Here is a 17679-nt window from a genome sequence, read left to right as displayed (position 1 = left end):
GATCTCAGAATTAATTCTCTTCTTGTCTCTTGCAGTTCAAAGTTGCCAACAATAATGATGCGAAAAGAAATGAGAGTGGATGTATTGATGTGCAATGTATAAAACAAAGATCAAAACATGCTAGACTGCTGGCTTTGGCTCTGTTGACATTCCAGAGCTGCCTGGAATCAAAGTCGGCACAGGTGTTGGGTGAGCAAGCAAGAAGGCAGCCCGGCCCCCGAATTCCAACTTTCCTACTGCCATCACCATGCCCAATCCCCAATGCTCAGGAGAGGCTTTTCAAATGGGACAATGAATTGCGGTAGGAGAAGGGTTGGCAGATCTCCATTATGGGAGATGGCTTACATTTGCATAACATTGAATGTGGCCCGCAGAGTGTTACATTATCAGAGGGAGCTGTGAAACAAACTTGCAGTGATTCAGGTAGGATGTGGCACACTAGCATCTTAATCAAGGCGGTTATACAAAGGTGTCAAGGATCAGGGAACACTATCCCTCCACCAGTGACAGCCCTCCCCAAAAAATCAGATAACACGAAGAGTCCTTACTACGTAATTTATTCAGTAGTCAGCGAGAAAGACAAAGGGATGTAGTCTCTATGCAATGATGGTGTTGCTCCAAGTAAAGTCCCACCCCCCATTCATCTCCCTTAATCTACATCAGTCCTGTGTCAGCTAATCTGAGCCTTCTGCTGCTGAGCTCTCTGTTCTACTACCCTCAATGCCCATCTGGTCCTGGGGAGAAGGGGGGGTCAGGAATGCTTTCCAAGGACACTGAGTCTGTCAGCTGTCTCTCCCCTGGTGCTGCTGCTTCTTCCTGCTGACCCTTTTCCAATATTTCCCAGCTTCTGCCCTCTGCAGCCTCTGAACTATGGCCTTCTGCAAACCGCTGGTCTAAATCTATACTGTTCTCCTGTTCTCAGGAAGGTTCAGGAGAAGACGGGGGGTGGTCCCCACCATTCGTCCTCAGTCCAGCCCCTGACAAGAAGACAGACATTGCATGAATTCTCTGTGATGTCTCCTTTAACTGCATGCACATGTTCTTGTTCTCCATATTGTAAGCAATATTATAAGCACCAGTAGATGTTAGAGCATCTACTTTGCATGAAGAAGGTCCCCATTTCAATCCCCAGCATCTCCAGGTAGGACTAAGAGAGACCCATTCCTGAAACCCTGGAGAGCCACTGCCAATATAGCCAATACTGAGCTCGATGGACCAATGGTCTGTCTCAGTGTAAGGCAGCTGTGTTCCTATGGGAGGCAACAAGAGGTGACACAGGAAAGAGTGAAACATTTGTTCTAGACAGAGAGCACATCTTGCCATTAGAATATGTCATTTTAACGTGGTTCCCTGCCTCTAAACACCATTGCATCCTGTCCCGAAGAAGAGAACCTCAAAGCTTAGCTCCTGTTGTGCTATTGTTTCTTGCTTCTTTGGGTACCAATCCAAATGGTGCCAAATTGTCATGTATAAGAATATTGTTACGACTGCCAAGTTTGAAGATGGCCTTGTATCGAGTCTTTTCTGTGGTGAATAGCTGAAGGCAGTTGATGAACATGAACCCGAAGTTTCAAAAAAGTATATATCAGGGAAGCGTGGATAAAAGTGTATATATCTGTGAAGATTGCATTAAAAATGCATTATAAAGGTAAAGGGACCCCTGACCATTAGGTCCAGTCGTGACCGACTCTGGGGTTTCGGCGCTCATCTCGCTCTATAGGCCGAGGAGCCGGCATTTGTCCGCAGACAGCTTCCAGGTCATGTGGCCAGCATGACTAAGCCGCTTCTGGCGAACCAGAGCAGCGCGTGGAAACGCCGTTTACCTTCCCGCCAGAGTGGTACCTATTTATCTACTTGCACTTTGATGTGCTTTCGAACTGCTAGGTGGGCAGGAGCAGGGACCAAGCAACAGGAGCTCACCCCGTCACGGGGATTCGAACCGCCAACCTTCTGATCGGCAAGTCCTAGGCTCTGTGGTTTAACCCACAGTGCCACTCGTGTCCGTCTAATAAAAATGCATTATATTAGGGGGAAATACTTGCAAAAAAATTGGCATATTAGGCAAAGCTGCATAGAAAAGAATGGTATATTGGGAGAAATGTGCACTCAAATGCCACTGAATTTTCATACAGACTTTTTAAAAATTGCAAATTGATGAGGAAATATAGTGAACTCAATTTAAGATGGGAAAAGTGAGAGAAACCAAAACTGACAGAATCCTCCATTCCTGGCTATATATTTCACCATAGAAAATCATGGGCATCTATTTGCTTTGCAAGCCATATGCCTGCACTAAGACTTGACGTACAGCTGCAGGTGGTTGTCCGACCACATCATCTAATCTAAAATGTCATGGTAGGATTTGCTAGTGTTGAATTTCTTGCACTCTGCACCTTATGATGTTTGACAATTCTAAATTAACGAACCATTTTGTCTAAACACTGCTTTTCCATGACACCTTGCACATTATCAAATTAGTGGAACAGTGCCATGCTATTCTGGGGGGGTTACGGTGCATTTCGACATGTGATTTAAAGCAAAAGGTCAGAGCTGCAGCCCAGAAATGGCATCGTAGTTATGAGCTATCTATCACATGAAAAGGAGAAAGCGGTGGCCTTCCCTAAATTTGGCTTGCAGCACATATTCACATGCTGGTTGTTCCATGCAACTCCTTCCTGTTCTCTGTAGAAAACAGGATGTGTTCCCCTCTCCATCAGCATCTCTTCAGATGTGACTCTTGGGGTTTGACGTTATTTATGTGTTTTAAAGTTCCATATCCAGCTCTTCCATACATACCAAATAGTTTGCAAATGTTGAAAACTGCACATGCTTAAAAATATATATAAAGATGATTGGTTGAGGCCTGCAATTCTTGGAATTTCATAGAGATAAATATATGTATTTATATATTTATATATTATTTGTATATTTGTATATATATATATATTAAAAGCTACCCCTTTAGCTTCAAAGGTGGGCAATGATGGTTTGAAATGAAAACCGTATGCCTAAATATTTAACATGTTAATAAAATTGTTCTGCACAATAGCTGATGAGGTAAAAGAAGGCAATGAAAAAATATTTTAGAAGAAATAAATAGAACACAACAACCTGAAAGTTTTGTGATTGTCAGTAAAAAGAGAAGTACAATTCTGCCTCTTGCATAAATATGTAGAATATGCATTTTATTTTATTCTATTACTTTCTGTGGCAGATAGTTTATCTGAAATTTAGATATTTAGTTAATTCATCTTATCGCTCCTCTCCCCACTACCCATTTGTCTGATTATTCAAGAACAGATTATTCAGATATGTATTTGATTCACTTCAGCAGCCATGGAAATATATAGATATATATTTATCTGCAGGTCCCAGTGCATTTTACATATTTTAAAAGTCAAACAATTAGATAAGAAGCTAAGTAACCAAGCTGTCAACCTTTTGACCACCATTTTGGATCCACAACTTTTCATTTTCCATTTTAATATAAAGGATAAACTGAGAAAAGGTAATGCAGTGGTTAATCACATAAACTCCCAGTCAACAAGTCTCTTACTCAAACCTCAGATTACTCTAAATGCACAAGGTGGCAAGGTACAATCAGCCTTAGCATTCCCTCCCTCATCTGTTAAATGGGGACAATGTGCTCTACCGAGAAAATCTGTGTGAAACAGTTTGATCATATAAGAAAACAAGTATACAAATGTCAAGGCACGGATATGTAAGCATATTGCTCAGGGTGTGGGGAGTGGAGCCATAGGATTCTTGTGCAGTGCACAGCTGCACACATATGAAGATAGGGATATGGGGAAATGCTGGATATTACTTTAAAAGGGTTTCAAAGTTACCAGTTATGGAGTCTGAAGTCTGTCAACTGATGCAAATCATTGTGGCAAGAGAAGGTAAATCTACCTGTCTTCCCACAAAAAGAAAGAAAGAATTTTCTTTCAAGATTGGCCCAATATGACCAAAGCAACTGATGTTCATGGATTCTTTCTTTATTAGCTTTTCCATAATTTTCACAAAGCCAAGGCTTGTCAACTGATCCAAACTTTTAGAGCATCAACCTTGCAGCAAGAAGGCTTAGGTCTCATTATTATCTTGCGGGGTTCCAAAGTCATCCACACACAAGCCAACCATTCAAAATTTGTTTATTATTACTATTATTCAACACTTGTTGGGATTGCCTTTCTAAAGCAACATGGTTTAAACAACATCATTCAGAAAGTCCAACTGGAATAATGCTAAAATTAAGTGAAATTCTTCCCTTGCGTTACACAGTCTTCATTTACAAAAGGTATGTATATATATATATATATAAACAATATCTAAAGACAACCAGGCTTTAATTTGTATCCTTCAGTCTACATCAGTCCATATCAGCTCTGTGGTGTGAACAAGAGCCTGTTTTCTGCATAGCACTTTTTTTTTTACACATACAAAGTTACATCACAATTGCACTGGAGTCTAGAGTTGTAACTGTGCAGACATTTATTAATTAATATCATCACATTGGGGGGAAAACAACAGCAGCCACCTATGCCTCCTTCAGGCATTATCAATAAATATTAAGTTAACATCGGAGCTGGGGGTATCTCTGCCCCCCACTTGTCACTATTTCTGTCACCCTCCGGTGTGTACAGAACAATCTTCTGAAGTGGGGGATCTCTTGTACTCATGGAATCTTTCTCTGTTCTTTAGAACGCTAGAAAATCAGGGTTCTAAAGCACACGTGAACCTTCATGAGGGCAGAAGGCTCTGCTTCAGAAGACTGACCTCCTCAATTTGGAGGGAGATGGGAATGGTGACAAAGGGCAGAGCTGGCATACTTGACCGCATGACCCTCCTCATATGTTTCCTTAATTCTGATTGGCAATGTCTGATGATGGCTCTACCTAACCCATAAAGTTGAGTTTTTCTCCCAAAATATGCTTGCTAATTCTAGTTGTACATCATTAAATGCGTATGGGGCACATTCCTTGCACTCTTGCACAACTCCTATCAATTTCAGCAGTGCATGCAGAGTGACATCCCAGTGGATCGTGCCTATGGTCAGTATTAATATATTAAGGGCATGTCCACATTGCATAGTTTGAAAGAGGAGGAAGAGAAGGGCTCCAACTCGGTGCATCAGATCCCTGCAAATAATACTGCAGCTTTGGTTTTCCCATCTGTTCACCCAGCAAAACAGGAAAATCGTGGGATGAATGGACATGATATAGTCCACACTGAGGAATGGTGTGCAAAATTCCCTGGCCACACAATACCTTATTTTGTGGGGCCTACTTCTCATCCTTCAATTTTAGTGCATAAGTATAAAATACAGGAAACTCCTAAGTGGACATGCCCTATTACTGTGTTAGTAATAATGCCATTCCCTCTTTACTTACTTGCTATATAAAACCATTTTTTTAAAAGCCTTTCAGAAAGAAAATAAAGCTTTACTACAAAACAAATGAGCGCGATAAAATTGTAAGAGACTCTGAAGAGACTCAAGCTTCACATCTTCCTAACCAGAAAAGGAGCAACAGCTGTATTTAATTTCAACTTGATGTGCTTCAGAACTCATATTCATATAGGTATTTAATGATCCAAACTTAATGGTCCTATGCAGAATAATTACTTATATGAGGGAGCAAACTCCATGTACATTCCTTTAAGCATTGTTTCAAGGGAAGTGGGGGGGGGATCTTGAGTTGGTTCTGTGTGGACATGGCTGTGCTTTGGGATATACTGATATTAAATGTTAAGTGCTTCATGTAGACATTTGGCAGCTTGATACTACTCTTTTTTTACGGATTCCTCGTCCCCCCTGCCCTCACAGTATAGCCAATACAATGAAAAGAAGTAGAGTGCAAAGCAAACAATTAAATCGTAGTGGTACAAAGTGACGCAAAACACAACGAACAAGAGGAAATAAAGTATTTTGTAACCAATGTGCTTTAAAACGAGACACTCAGATGGTAAGCTATAAACTTCACTTTGCTGGCCAGAAATTGCTGTGTGACCAAAAACAGACTGGTGGCCAAGCCCATCAGTGTTCACTGTTTCTTCAGTTATCAAACCTTCAGACTCTGAGATTCTCTCTTCTCTTTCTTCTAGGGGTTCACTAATTAAAATGGTTGGCCCTAATAACTTCTCCTGTTTGAGCTCTGGCTGATGGGGAAACAGACCTGTGCTACTTTCTCCTTTCTCACTAGAAGGCAGCACTGCTGAACTCTCAGGAAGTTCTTGGAGTTCAGTCTCCAAAGAAATATTTGGAATCATGGGAGCTGTTTCACCAGTTGAGGTGAAGCTGCATTCTGAGTCAGCTGCAATATCGACTGAAGCTTCTGTGTCTGGATGCAACACTTGCCCCCCCTCAGCAGGAAGAGCTCCCCTGGACTCTTCCGAAGATGTCACAGATGAACTTTCGCAATAGCTGCCAGCAACAATTACCTCAGAAGGGGAAATTTTGCTTTCTGCTTTAGCACTGTCGTGAGGAAGCATTCTCCAGACACTTGCCTCTTCAGCCTCTTTGTTGCATAGGCCTTGCGGTAGGCCCTGCAAAGCTTTCGGAGATATTTCAGGATATAAATCCTGCTCTGAAATGGCTTTTCCTTCTGCAGCAGAAGTCCATAATATTTCATGTGGGGGTGAATCATTCCCAGTGCTATGTTCTGCTCCACCAAGCTTTCCGCTTGCACTGCGTACTGACATCATTTCTCCGTGCACCGTTTCATGTATGTGTGCATTATAAATATCTGAAACTGATTCCTCTTCAAATTTGGTGTCATATAATACACCCACTGTATTGCATTGACAAAGAGGATAATGTGAACCATCACTTCTCCCTTCATGTATATCAAACACTGTTTCCTTTTCCTCTGTGGACCTGTCACTTAGTGCAGTCTCTTGAGGTAGCTTAACAATTACTGCTTTTTCACCAGCAGACATTTTTTCTGGAGTGCTTTCTGATGTCATTTTAATTATATAAGAGGCTGTAACTGCCTCTGCTTCCCTTATACTATCATGCTCCACTACATAAGACTCTTCATATCTCACCGGGTCTTGGCAGGTAAACAATTCATCTGTGGGAGTTACATCCAAACATCTTGTATCGTCTTTAATTCCCCACATAGCTTCGCCACCTGTTAGCTCTTCCACCTGCACTCCTTCATTGGCTTCGCTTTCCTTTTCTGCCAATTGACTTCCTAAGCCTCTCCAACTTTGATCCCCCCATGTGACCCTGCTGCTCTGATCATCATCAGTAAACCTGCCAGGATCACTTTGGCACAGCTCTGCCTGCAACATCATTCTGTTTGCTAGGTCATAGCCCTGACTGTGCTTCCCTTCTTCTAAATTTCCTCCAGCATCAAAGACATCTTCTACATTTGTTGATGCAGAATATGTGGATATACTTGCATCAGTTGCCTGTACCAAATTTGGGTAGCTCAAGCAAATCCCACTTGTAGTCTGAATGTCTTCTGGGTAACTACTCTCTGCTCCCTTTAAATTTTGACTTAATTCACCTACAACAGAAGTTGTGCTTTCAGGCTTATTTCTTTTGCCTGAGATTTCTCCAGCATTTAGCCATGATATATCTATGGATTCATGTAATTCCTCATCTTTTGCTACATCTAACACACCAGGACTCATCATTTCTCTTTGAGAAAACTTCTCTATTGTACTGCCTTCATTGTTACTGGGTGTGAACAACAATGGTTGTTGATTTTGTATTTCAGCGGAATCTTTTCCATGCCTGTTGGTAAGGCATGCTTGTGCCTCTTCTGAAGATTGCTCTAAAATGCTCAACTTTATTTCTTTCACCTTATCAAGATTATACTCAGACTTATATTTTTCTTCTACAATGTCATCTTTGGTATGTGAACTTGTGAAAGACCTTGCTGTGACATTAGCTTCAGCTAAGGTATTGGTATTAAATTCTCCTCTTAAATACACCTTTTTGTTCCCATATCTCTCAATTTTGAATTCCTTTTTGTCAATGTTTTCTAAAACTGATTCAAGAGTTTGAGAAGAGGTTTCTTGCATATGTTGCCCAAGAAATGGCTTGACCTTGTCATCCACTCTTTCCAATACTTCCTCTTTTAACTCGATGGCTTCATCATACTCTAAGGGTACTATTTTGGGCCTTGTTTCCCACCCCTTTCTGTGGTGATCATCATTATCCTCTCTGATTAACAAACTCTCCGTTGTTTTGCTTCCTGAGGCATCTTCAGATTCATGCTTTTGAACATCTGCCTGACACCCCCCATGTTTACTTGAGATAACATCTGTAAAACGGTCGGTCTCTTTTTCTTTCGTTCCAGACCAGTGCTCCAGTGATGAAAGGGTTTCAATGGTACTAAAGCTTTCTGAAGACTGGGCCCTATTGTTTACCGAGTCCAGTGCAGTCAATTTTTCTGGGGGTATCATACAAAAATCATTTCCTGTGGAAGATGTTTGGTTATTGTGCAGACCTTTGTCTTGTAAAGCATGTTCAGGTGAACTTATCGCCAGAGGTTGCCTAAGCAAGCCAGAGTCCATCTTGCCCCCCAGTTCTTTTGGTTCACTTGGAAATCTAACTGGATCGGTTGTGTATAAATTCCTTTCATCCTTGGCTCTAGTGAAGTGCTGACTTAGCTGAAAGAATAGAATAAGAAAAAAATGATCAGAATGCATGTGTGCATACACATAAACTTAGATATATAAAAGGAAGGATTTAATCAGAAAAGTTTTGTATTCAGTAAGACGGATTTGGAGAAAACAAATCAGTTACAGATTTTATGTTGCGTGTCCTCTTTAAAATAAAGGGTGTTAGAAGGTTGTGTAAAAGCAAGAAATGATATAGCCCTGAGTCCCCTCTCTCGCTTCCACCCCCGCCCCCATCTCCCCACCCTCTTTATTCATGAGCTCAGTAAGCTGCAAGTCCATTTCATACAAATGAATCCAAAAGAGAATATTCTCTACAAGAGAAGCTAATTCATTCACAGAGCACATTCCCTCCCAGGCATGTTTTATTTTAAACTGACTGCATTGACACCGCATATCAAAGCTAGAGAATGAATGGTATTGTCCGGTAAAATAAAGATACATTTGCACACTGACAAATACTCTAAAGGTTCCCTTTTCTTCATTCCTCTCAGCACCCATTTTACAGGCTGCATACCGGAATGTTTTGAGAGTTCCAGAAAGTGTAAAAGGAGTTAGTAAAGGAAAGGCCAGGAACGAGTAAGTTTCTTCTCTCTCTCTCTCTTTCCTCCAAATATTGCATTATACAATTCAACAGCATTTCCTTGTCATGGCATTCTCTCCTTGCTTTCGAATACTCAGGCTGATGGTTTCATACCAATCAATTAGAGGATAGCTTCTTGGGGGCCACCTTATTACATTTACACTTGCTGCAGATACCCCCATTACAGTGACTCTTATTAATATGTTTTCTGCAAAGCCTCTGCAAACTATTAATAGTAAAACGTCACTCAAAGAAAAGTGAAGGAACTAATGTTTCTGCAAATTCTGTTTTAATGACCCTCTGCCAACTGGCGCTCAAATGTATCTGAGCTCTTCAGTGATGCCAACTGTCAGGATTTAATAGTGAGATGCCTGGGTTTTCCCCCTCCTCTCTCTCCCTCCTCATAACTGACATTTGCATGATCTCAATAATTATATGCAAATCTTACGATTTTCCCTTCTTCTCACATAAGGCTCATGTTACTTGTCAACTGCCGAGCTGTCTTGTGAGCAATTGCCTATGGGTTTCAAAGATTTGGTTGCATTTCCATTTATTATAGGCCTCCATTGTTTAATTCATTACGCAGCACATAAGGTAAATTAAAATCTGAATGACATACATATACACTCTTCATTTATTGTACAGATGATCACTTTGATTTTCCCTTCTTGTTAAAAACTGTTAAATTTTAGTGTATTCATTGTCTCAGGGAATGCTAAGAGTATCATGTGATTTCCCCCACCCCAGCTTCTTATTTCTGTCTTTTTGTTTAAAAAAAAAATTTGGAAATTTTTTTTTACAAAGATGCTGATTTTCAGACAGTGAATGCTCCTGCATTGGGTGACAACTCTTAACTACCCTAAAGTTAGAGAAAGGGAGTCTTCATGCTTATATGTGAAAAATTCATTTTCTTGCTCACTGTCCAAAAGGGCTGCAAGTCCTGTTGTGGGTTTCAGCTTTCCTGTGTTCTCAAACAAACAGTATTATATTCCATACTTATTTAGCTGTGTGCACACAAGCGATATGAGCTCCAGACTTGCTGTCATTTCTTCCCACACAATGCAAGGCAGCCTATTTTGGACAACCCACACAGGTTAAATGCTTGTCGTTTAGAAGGGAATTGATATGAATCAGAGGATCTGGGAATGTATATTTTATAGCTGGCAGGTGAGATTCATGACCAAGATGTGCACAAATATTGGTCTTAAAGAGGTTGATTAGCAGGAAGAAAGGAGGAAGTTGTCATACCAGGGATGTGGGGTACAGCATGATTCACCTTACCCATTGGCCGGATGCCAAGATAACTGACTCCCCAATCATTGCTGTTGCTCTGTGGTGAGCTTACAAGCAGCCACTGCAGGGCAAACAACCATCTACATCCAGTCATAGTCTGTGTGAGGCAGCCTACATGTAGAACAAAGGGAGTCTACTGAACAAAAATTGTATACATGTGTACACTGATCACAGAGACCAGAGAGACAGGACTTTGAAATAGTCTTCTAGGGCTCTCAAATTGTCCCTTATCGCCTGTGATAAAAAGAAGAAAAGAGATAAGTTATTGAATTAAGGGCAGCAGAACATAATGGAATAGACTGAATCAAAGCATTTTTTTACCACCAATCATGTTAAAGCTCTGATGTTGGCATAGCAATGGCAGATCTCTGTGTACCTATCAGCACTGTTGAAGCTGGAGAAGAACTAACTTTCTTTGAGGAATAAATGGGTTCAAATTATCAAACCGTTAAGTGAATTATGCACAACACTTACCAACAACTCTAATTCTTTTTCATTATCTTCATTATCATCTTCGTTACGTTCCACATCTTTGCTGCTTACATTTTCCTTACGTTGTTGAATTTCATTATCATCCACATGCGAATAAAGAATTTTGGGGATGTCTGATTCTGAAGAGTTAACACAGAGAGACACACACACACATATATATCAGGGTGTTTTGTTACTTTTAAAAATTAAGATGTGCGGTAAGGAAGAACTAATTGAATGGAGTTTTATACCTGAACTCCTGGAATTATTCCATATGTCTTCATCAGCCGTTGGCAATATTTCTTCTTTACTGTTGAAAGAGAAAAGAAAGTCAGTGATGCTCCCCAGAATTTAAGTTTGAAATCTTTTTATCTGCAAAGCTAATGGCACCAAAGTTAATGAGGCAGAATAAGCCATTAGCATTTCCCCATAAACATAACTTTAAATATCAGGATTCCCATGTGGCTTGAAGTATCATCGTCTGAGGCCACCATAGGAAGACCCCAGTTGCCAGAGGTAGCCTAACATCTTTGTGTCCTTTCCAAATGAGTTGGGCTGAAAGCAGAGGGCCAAAACATTTTTTCCCCCCAAGACTGATTATCCCATTCCTTGTGTTGTTTATTGGGCCATATCCACGAGGCAATTGTCCATTAATCACATTGTTTGCAATTCACTGGGGTCCATTCTGTGTATGCCATATAGATCAATGGCTGTGCATGCAGAAAGAAGCTTCTAGGTTCAATCTCCAGACTGGGCTGGGAATGACTTCCTGCCTGAAACCGCACAGCTGCTGCCAGCCAGTGTAGGCAATACTGAACAAGATGGATCATTGGTCTGACTCCATATAAGTCGCAACAAATGATATACTGACCTCCAGAGCTGAACTCAGAAACTGTGTTCGTTGAAGACAAAAAAAGATACTAAGTATTCCTAAGTAGGATAGGGAGGGTATACAACTTTAATCCCACATATAATATTAAAATGTAATAAGGGTATAAATAACATTGCTAAAATGCAATAGTAATTGGACTCATCTATCCAGGTCAATGCCTGATCAACAAACTAATATGGCAAACAGGGCCGTCTTATTCATAGGTGCTATGGGTGCGGGGCACCTGGGTGCCAGTCTCTCAGGGTGCCAGGCCAAGAGTCCGGAGCCTGAGAGTTGAGTCCGGGGAAGAGTCCGCCTGTCGGTCGGAGCACTGCAGCAGGCTCTTCTGCTGTGAGCAGCTCTGCGCCATGAGTTCAGGAGCAACTGAGCCAGCGAGACACTAAGGTGGCCAACCAGCTCCGCCCTCCTGAGTGCCTGGGACTGGGCAACCTGGAGGGGGCACCAGGCGGATCTTTGCACCCCAACGCCGCATATGCTTAAGACAGCCCTGGTGACAAATAAAGGTAAAGGTAAAGGGACCCCTGACCATTAGGTCCAGTCGTGACCGACTCTGGGGTTGCGGCGCTCATCTCGCTTTATTGGCCGAGGGAGCCGGTGTACAGCTTGCGGGTCATGTGGCCAGCATGACTAAGCCGCTTCTGGCGAACCAGAGCAGTGCATGGAAACACCGTTTACCTTCCCGCCAGAGTGGTACCTATCTATCTACTTGCACTGGTGTGCTTTCGAACTGCTAGGTTGGCAGGAGCAGGGACCGAGCAACGGGAGCTCAGCCCGTCGCGGGGATTTGAACTGCTGACCTTCTGATCAGCAATTCCTAGGCTCTGTGGTTTAACCCACAGCACCACCCTTGTCCCTCTGGTGACAAATAGTGGTGTCTTAATCCTGAAGAGAGTCATATGGGGTCACTCATGCCATTCTGTGCCCCTAAAGAAGATATACATGCAAATGACTGCTAGATCTATTAAGACCCACATTTGTGAGCACAAACTATATCAAAAACCACTTGCTCAGCACTTTCTGCAACAGGGGCATGATTCTGTTTGAATTCTGACTGATTATAAGACATCTTCCAACAACACACTATGTTCCTTTGCTGTCAATAATTGTGTTGTCTCATGCATTCTCCATTCTCAGATTAATTTGCACGTTCCGTGGCTGAGGACAAGGAGAGGTAGGCCATCTGTTTTGTTCTCTTTTATTGTTATTTATACCCAGGCTCTTCAATAGCTTGTGCCTGGGAAAGACTGCTTTGGCGCAGCTTGAGGAGAATTCTGATTTGAAATGTCAGTGTCTTTCCCTACATGAATGAAAGCGTTTTTTAGAAATTGATAATACAAAGAATGTTTGTTGTGATGGTCAGAGAAGGAAGGAAGGAAGGAAGGAAGGAAGGAAGGAAGGAAGGAAGGAAGGAAGGAAGGAAGGAAAGAAACCCAAGTAGTTACAGTGACACCTATCCTTACATCATTGCTGGTGTACAAAAGCAAATGTTTTGTACAACTGACTCACAAGCTAGCTGTGTAGCTCACTAACAAAGGCTTCAGTTCAAACGATCAAAGGTTTCATATTTTTTATCCAAACCCTACTGATCTTCTCTTTCCCCCCAATGTAGTGCTATGTTGACTGGAAAGCACAAAGACAGTTTTATTGTGGAGTAAGCCAATAAGTGGTGATGAGTAGGTAGACACAATGCCAGGGTGGGAAAATTCATGTTGGTGCTCTGACTACCTTTGCCTATGGCCCCATGCACAAGTGGCATGCAGCCCTCAGGCCAAAGAAGGTTACCCACCCCTGGCCAAATGTGTCCCTAAAATCACTTGTTTATTTATCGCATCGCTGGGAATTTTTTCACAAGTCAACTGGCACACAACTGATCACAGTGCACCCCATTGCTAAAGCTAAGCAGGTGTCAGTCTGGTCAGTGCCTAAGTGGGAGACCTCCTGAGAACTCCAAGTCTGCCGCTTTGAATGGCAGGATGGCAAAGAGGTGGAGTATAGATGGAAGTTGGAAGAAATGAAGAATCTATTTTATTTTACTTTGAGAATATTTATAGGCTGCCTTTCTGGGTAGAACGCTCTCAAGGCAGCTTTCATGATGAACATTCAAAAATATAAAATATAAGATGATTTGTACGAAACACCCCAGCACTAAATGAATCAGCCATAGGAAAACACTGCTCAATCCCAAATAGGAAAACGTTGTTTTCCCTTATTATTCCAGTTCAAAGAGCACTACAGCAATGAAAGATATAATTCATGTCTAGGTCACCTGAAACAAAGAGGTCCTCAGAATCACTCTACAGGGCTGAAGTGTGGTGAGTTGACAATGAATTCTAGAGACATAGAGCTACCACGGAAAAGGTCCTCTCGCTGCATCCTTTTAATAGCACTATAAGCAGTGCTATTTTTCTAGAAGAGGTGCCAGAACTCACCCTGAACTTCTCCCTTGTTATTTTTTAATGGCAATGGCGCCCACCTGAGAGGTGCCGGAACTGAGTTCCAGTTGAAAAAAGCTCTGACTATAAGGACTTACAGGTATTTACACACACACATACACATATTCTATGCATGCACATGGCACCAGGAAATAATAAAATAATTTAATTCCTATCCGGAAATGGCAGAACAGAGCTGGAGAGTCCTTGTGACAAGACCCTTCCTAGAGCCTGAAGAGGACATCAGTGAGGGTGAAGGAAGCCCCGAAGAGACAGAGGCACAGCAGGGCTTTGCTTACGCTGCTCAGCCTCCCCGTCTAACAGCTGGTGTGTGGGATAGAGCAGCAGCAGCAGTTTTCCTGGGCATCCTCCAGCCTCCTGCCAGCCCAAGAGCTTTAATTCCAGTTGTGGATAATTTGGGATGCAGTATTTTGGTATGGATTGAAGAGAGAGTGTCAGAGAGGGCTTTTAAAGGGTGTTTTCAGGGTGCTCCCCACTTTATAAGTTTCACATAGGTGTGTGAAGACACAGAACATAACCCCTGCAAAAGTGATGGACAAAGGGTTTATAATGATCCCTGTTAAAAACAGACTCTTCCAAGACCTATTCCTACACTCCATCAGGAGCAAATAAATAAGATCAAGTACACTGCAAGTCACTTTGAACAGGGATTTGTCGTTTTGGCTAACAATTTTGTTAATTTGCAAAAGCAGTGCATAGAATTGTGTAACAACAACGGCAAAAGCAGCAGTTACAGCATCGGCCACAGTATTATAACAGAAATACCCTTTGGGACATTCGTTTTAAGATCAAGTATAAGTAAGGGGGGCAGATATGTCAGTTCCTGGTCTCTTCGTTTCTCATTTTCTTCCTTTCTGCAGAAATTTGCAATTAAAAACAAAAAAACCCTCATGAAAATTCATGAGCATTTTGGTGCAAATTTACCATATTAAACACTTTTTTGGGCAGAGTTTTGCCTGAAATATACACTTTTGCATGTTATTTTCCTTAACAGAATGCTATGTTCACTAGTATAATGTGTTTTTATGCATGACTCTCTGGCATGTGCGTTCTTAGAGAGATGCATCATGAAATTCAGAGAAGAGTGAGTTTCAGTTCATGTATTGGTTCAAAAAGTGTGAACTAGGTACATTCTCATTAAAATGTAAACAAAACCAAATTTCTCCTCCACCCCTAAGTATACCTTTGAGGAGTCTGCTACAAAGCTAAATCAGTAAACAGCTTGCAGGTTCCTCTGTAGCAAGTGCTAATTAAACTTGAAATAGTTAGATGTACATTATAACTAAATATGGAGGCCTCTTGTATTTTTTTCCTATTGCAACATTTACTACTGATGCTGCCACATGGCAATGGAGAGAAACAACATGCATGACTCCCAAGGGATGATGGGAACTATAGTTCGGCAGCGTCTGGAAGGCTACAGATTCTGCATCCTTGCTTTAGGGGTGTTTGCAACAACAACATCCTAACCTGGACTAGACAGCCTTCAGCTCCATTTCCAGCCTTACAGTTTGCCAGTTTTATTCCCCTCCCTCCTCCCAACTATAGGAACTTCTCCTGTAGGAGAGCTGTCTTGTAGATTCTGCCCTATATAATTCCATTTGGGTAGGGGAGGCATTTATGTGTTGCCATTAGGGAAAATCCTGGGGTTATAATGAATTATACATCTTTTTCCATTCCATTTTATTCAAACATCTTGCAGGCAAGCTGAAATAATTCTCCAAAAATATTCAGCGGCAGGTTGCTAAATTTATACTTGGCTACAACAATCTACACATGACCTGTCACCACCTTTTTAAATTTATAATGTAGCCTTTGCTTCTTTCCTTAGTTCACCAGTATCTTATTCGCAGTGGGAAAAGTTGTTTTGAACAAATAATGTTTTTATTTAAACAGTGTCTCTATCGTCAAGCAACATCTCTGCCCTGGATAAGTGCCCTGGATATGTGAAAACCACAAAAGGAAATATATATTTCCAATTTCCTGACACCAAATGGTCGTTTCCCACAGAAAATCCACTGAGTTGTATCCAATGGTTCTGGGAGTGGAAGACAACTTGCAAAATCAATCTTATCTTTCCCCTCATCTGTCCTTCCCCTCCACCATCTGCAATCTTCAGAGGATCAGGGGGACATTGCGGGCTAAATCAGTAGCGTAGCATGGGTTGCCAGTGCCCAGGGCTGCGTTGAGGGGGGCGGGAAGGAGGGAGGGAAAAGGACAGAGTACACATGCACATTCAGCTGCCTAACAGTGTCCACATCACACAGGAGATCGCAGCCACTGAGATTAGAAAATAAAAGTCATACCATTGTCTGGAGAGATCACTTCCTGGTTTGCATAGAGAAGCTGTTTTCAACGGACCCCATCAATGAAAGTGCAGTACGGAGAGTGAAATGATACAAAATTGGGCTAAGGGACTTTTCCCCAATAGAGCTCTGCTTGTGCAAGGTTCCTTTGTCTGGTTTAGGAGATTCCCACATCCTCATTCCCCCATCTTACATTGTGGCACAACCCACCATGATCAGTAGGTCCCCTTGAATAAGCTTTTTGGGGTTATTGGGGGCTGCAGGAAAGAGATGGGGAAGGTGAAGATTGGTTGGGCAAGCTGCCTTCCATTGACACAGCCACTGGACAAAAACCATTGCCTTGTGGACATTTGTAGATGCTTCCAGTTACATTTTCATTCTATCAGTATTGTATCAATCCTTTGCTTTGATTCTACCTTCTAGTTTCATGTGCATTCATTTATGTTTGTGAGCCAACGTATTATAGAGGGAGTCTGCCTTTTACACATATCTTGCTCTACAACACATCACATCATGGGCTTTGCATAAGCTGTCCATTCTGAAACTGTGGATGATTCTAGATCTCAGTGATTCTGGTGAAAGGGAAGCCACTTTTAGGGAGGGTCATCAGCCTGACTTCTAGTCTGAAAAAGAGCATTCATTAGACCACCCAAAACAAGAAAATCCAACACTTTCCTCTGGTGATGGGGATTTAGACGGCTAAACCAAGGCACCAGAATTCACCGTTCCCTCATATCTCCAGCTGCCCAGGACCCCTCTTTCCCTGGGGTGCTGTGAGAGGCATTGCAGCTTTGGAGCACCACAGACCACAGCACTGCCCTCTTTGAATTCTTGCTACCCTTATGCTTTTAAGGGTAAGCAGGGCTCTGTGTCAATTTTTAGGTGCCCAGGAGAGCTCAGGCCTCTGCTAAGCAACTTACATTGCTTCTAGGCTTAGTCCCAGGTTCCTTTCTCAAGTGTAGCCTTCTCAGAGTCACCTTTACCCAGTCTGACTTACCTGGATCCTGGCTACCCACTGTTTTCTGCTCATCTCAAACTGCCATCTCCAAC

The 17679-nt window shown here is 41.9% G+C and overlaps 1 protein-coding gene across 1 annotated transcript in view; it reads right to left on the bottom strand.

Annotated features, from left to right (window-relative positions):
- Nucleotides 1-4135: 4135 nt before the first annotated feature.
- PPP1R3A (protein phosphatase 1 regulatory subunit 3A) overlaps nt 4136-17679 on the bottom strand; it is a 30099-nt gene continuing 16555 nt past the window's right edge. The window contains exons 2-4 of the mRNA XM_082239503.1: nt 11230-11288; nt 10982-11118; nt 4136-8622 (exon numbers count right to left, since the gene is read on the bottom strand). Coding sequence (XP_082095629.1) covers nt 5782-8622; nt 10982-11118; nt 11230-11288 — 3037 coding nt within the window. The 3' untranslated portion in view covers nt 4136-5781. The remainder of the gene's footprint in view (nt 8623-10981; nt 11119-11229; nt 11289-17679) is intronic.

Source organism: Podarcis vaucheri (genome assembly GCF_965113315.1).
Source record: "Podarcis vaucheri genome assembly, chromosome: 10".
In the NCBI taxonomy this organism is placed as follows: domain Eukaryota; kingdom Metazoa; phylum Chordata; class Lepidosauria; order Squamata; family Lacertidae; genus Podarcis; species Podarcis vaucheri.
The sequence above is the reverse complement of the archived record's forward strand: the minus strand, read 5'-3'. Positions and strand labels throughout refer to the sequence as shown.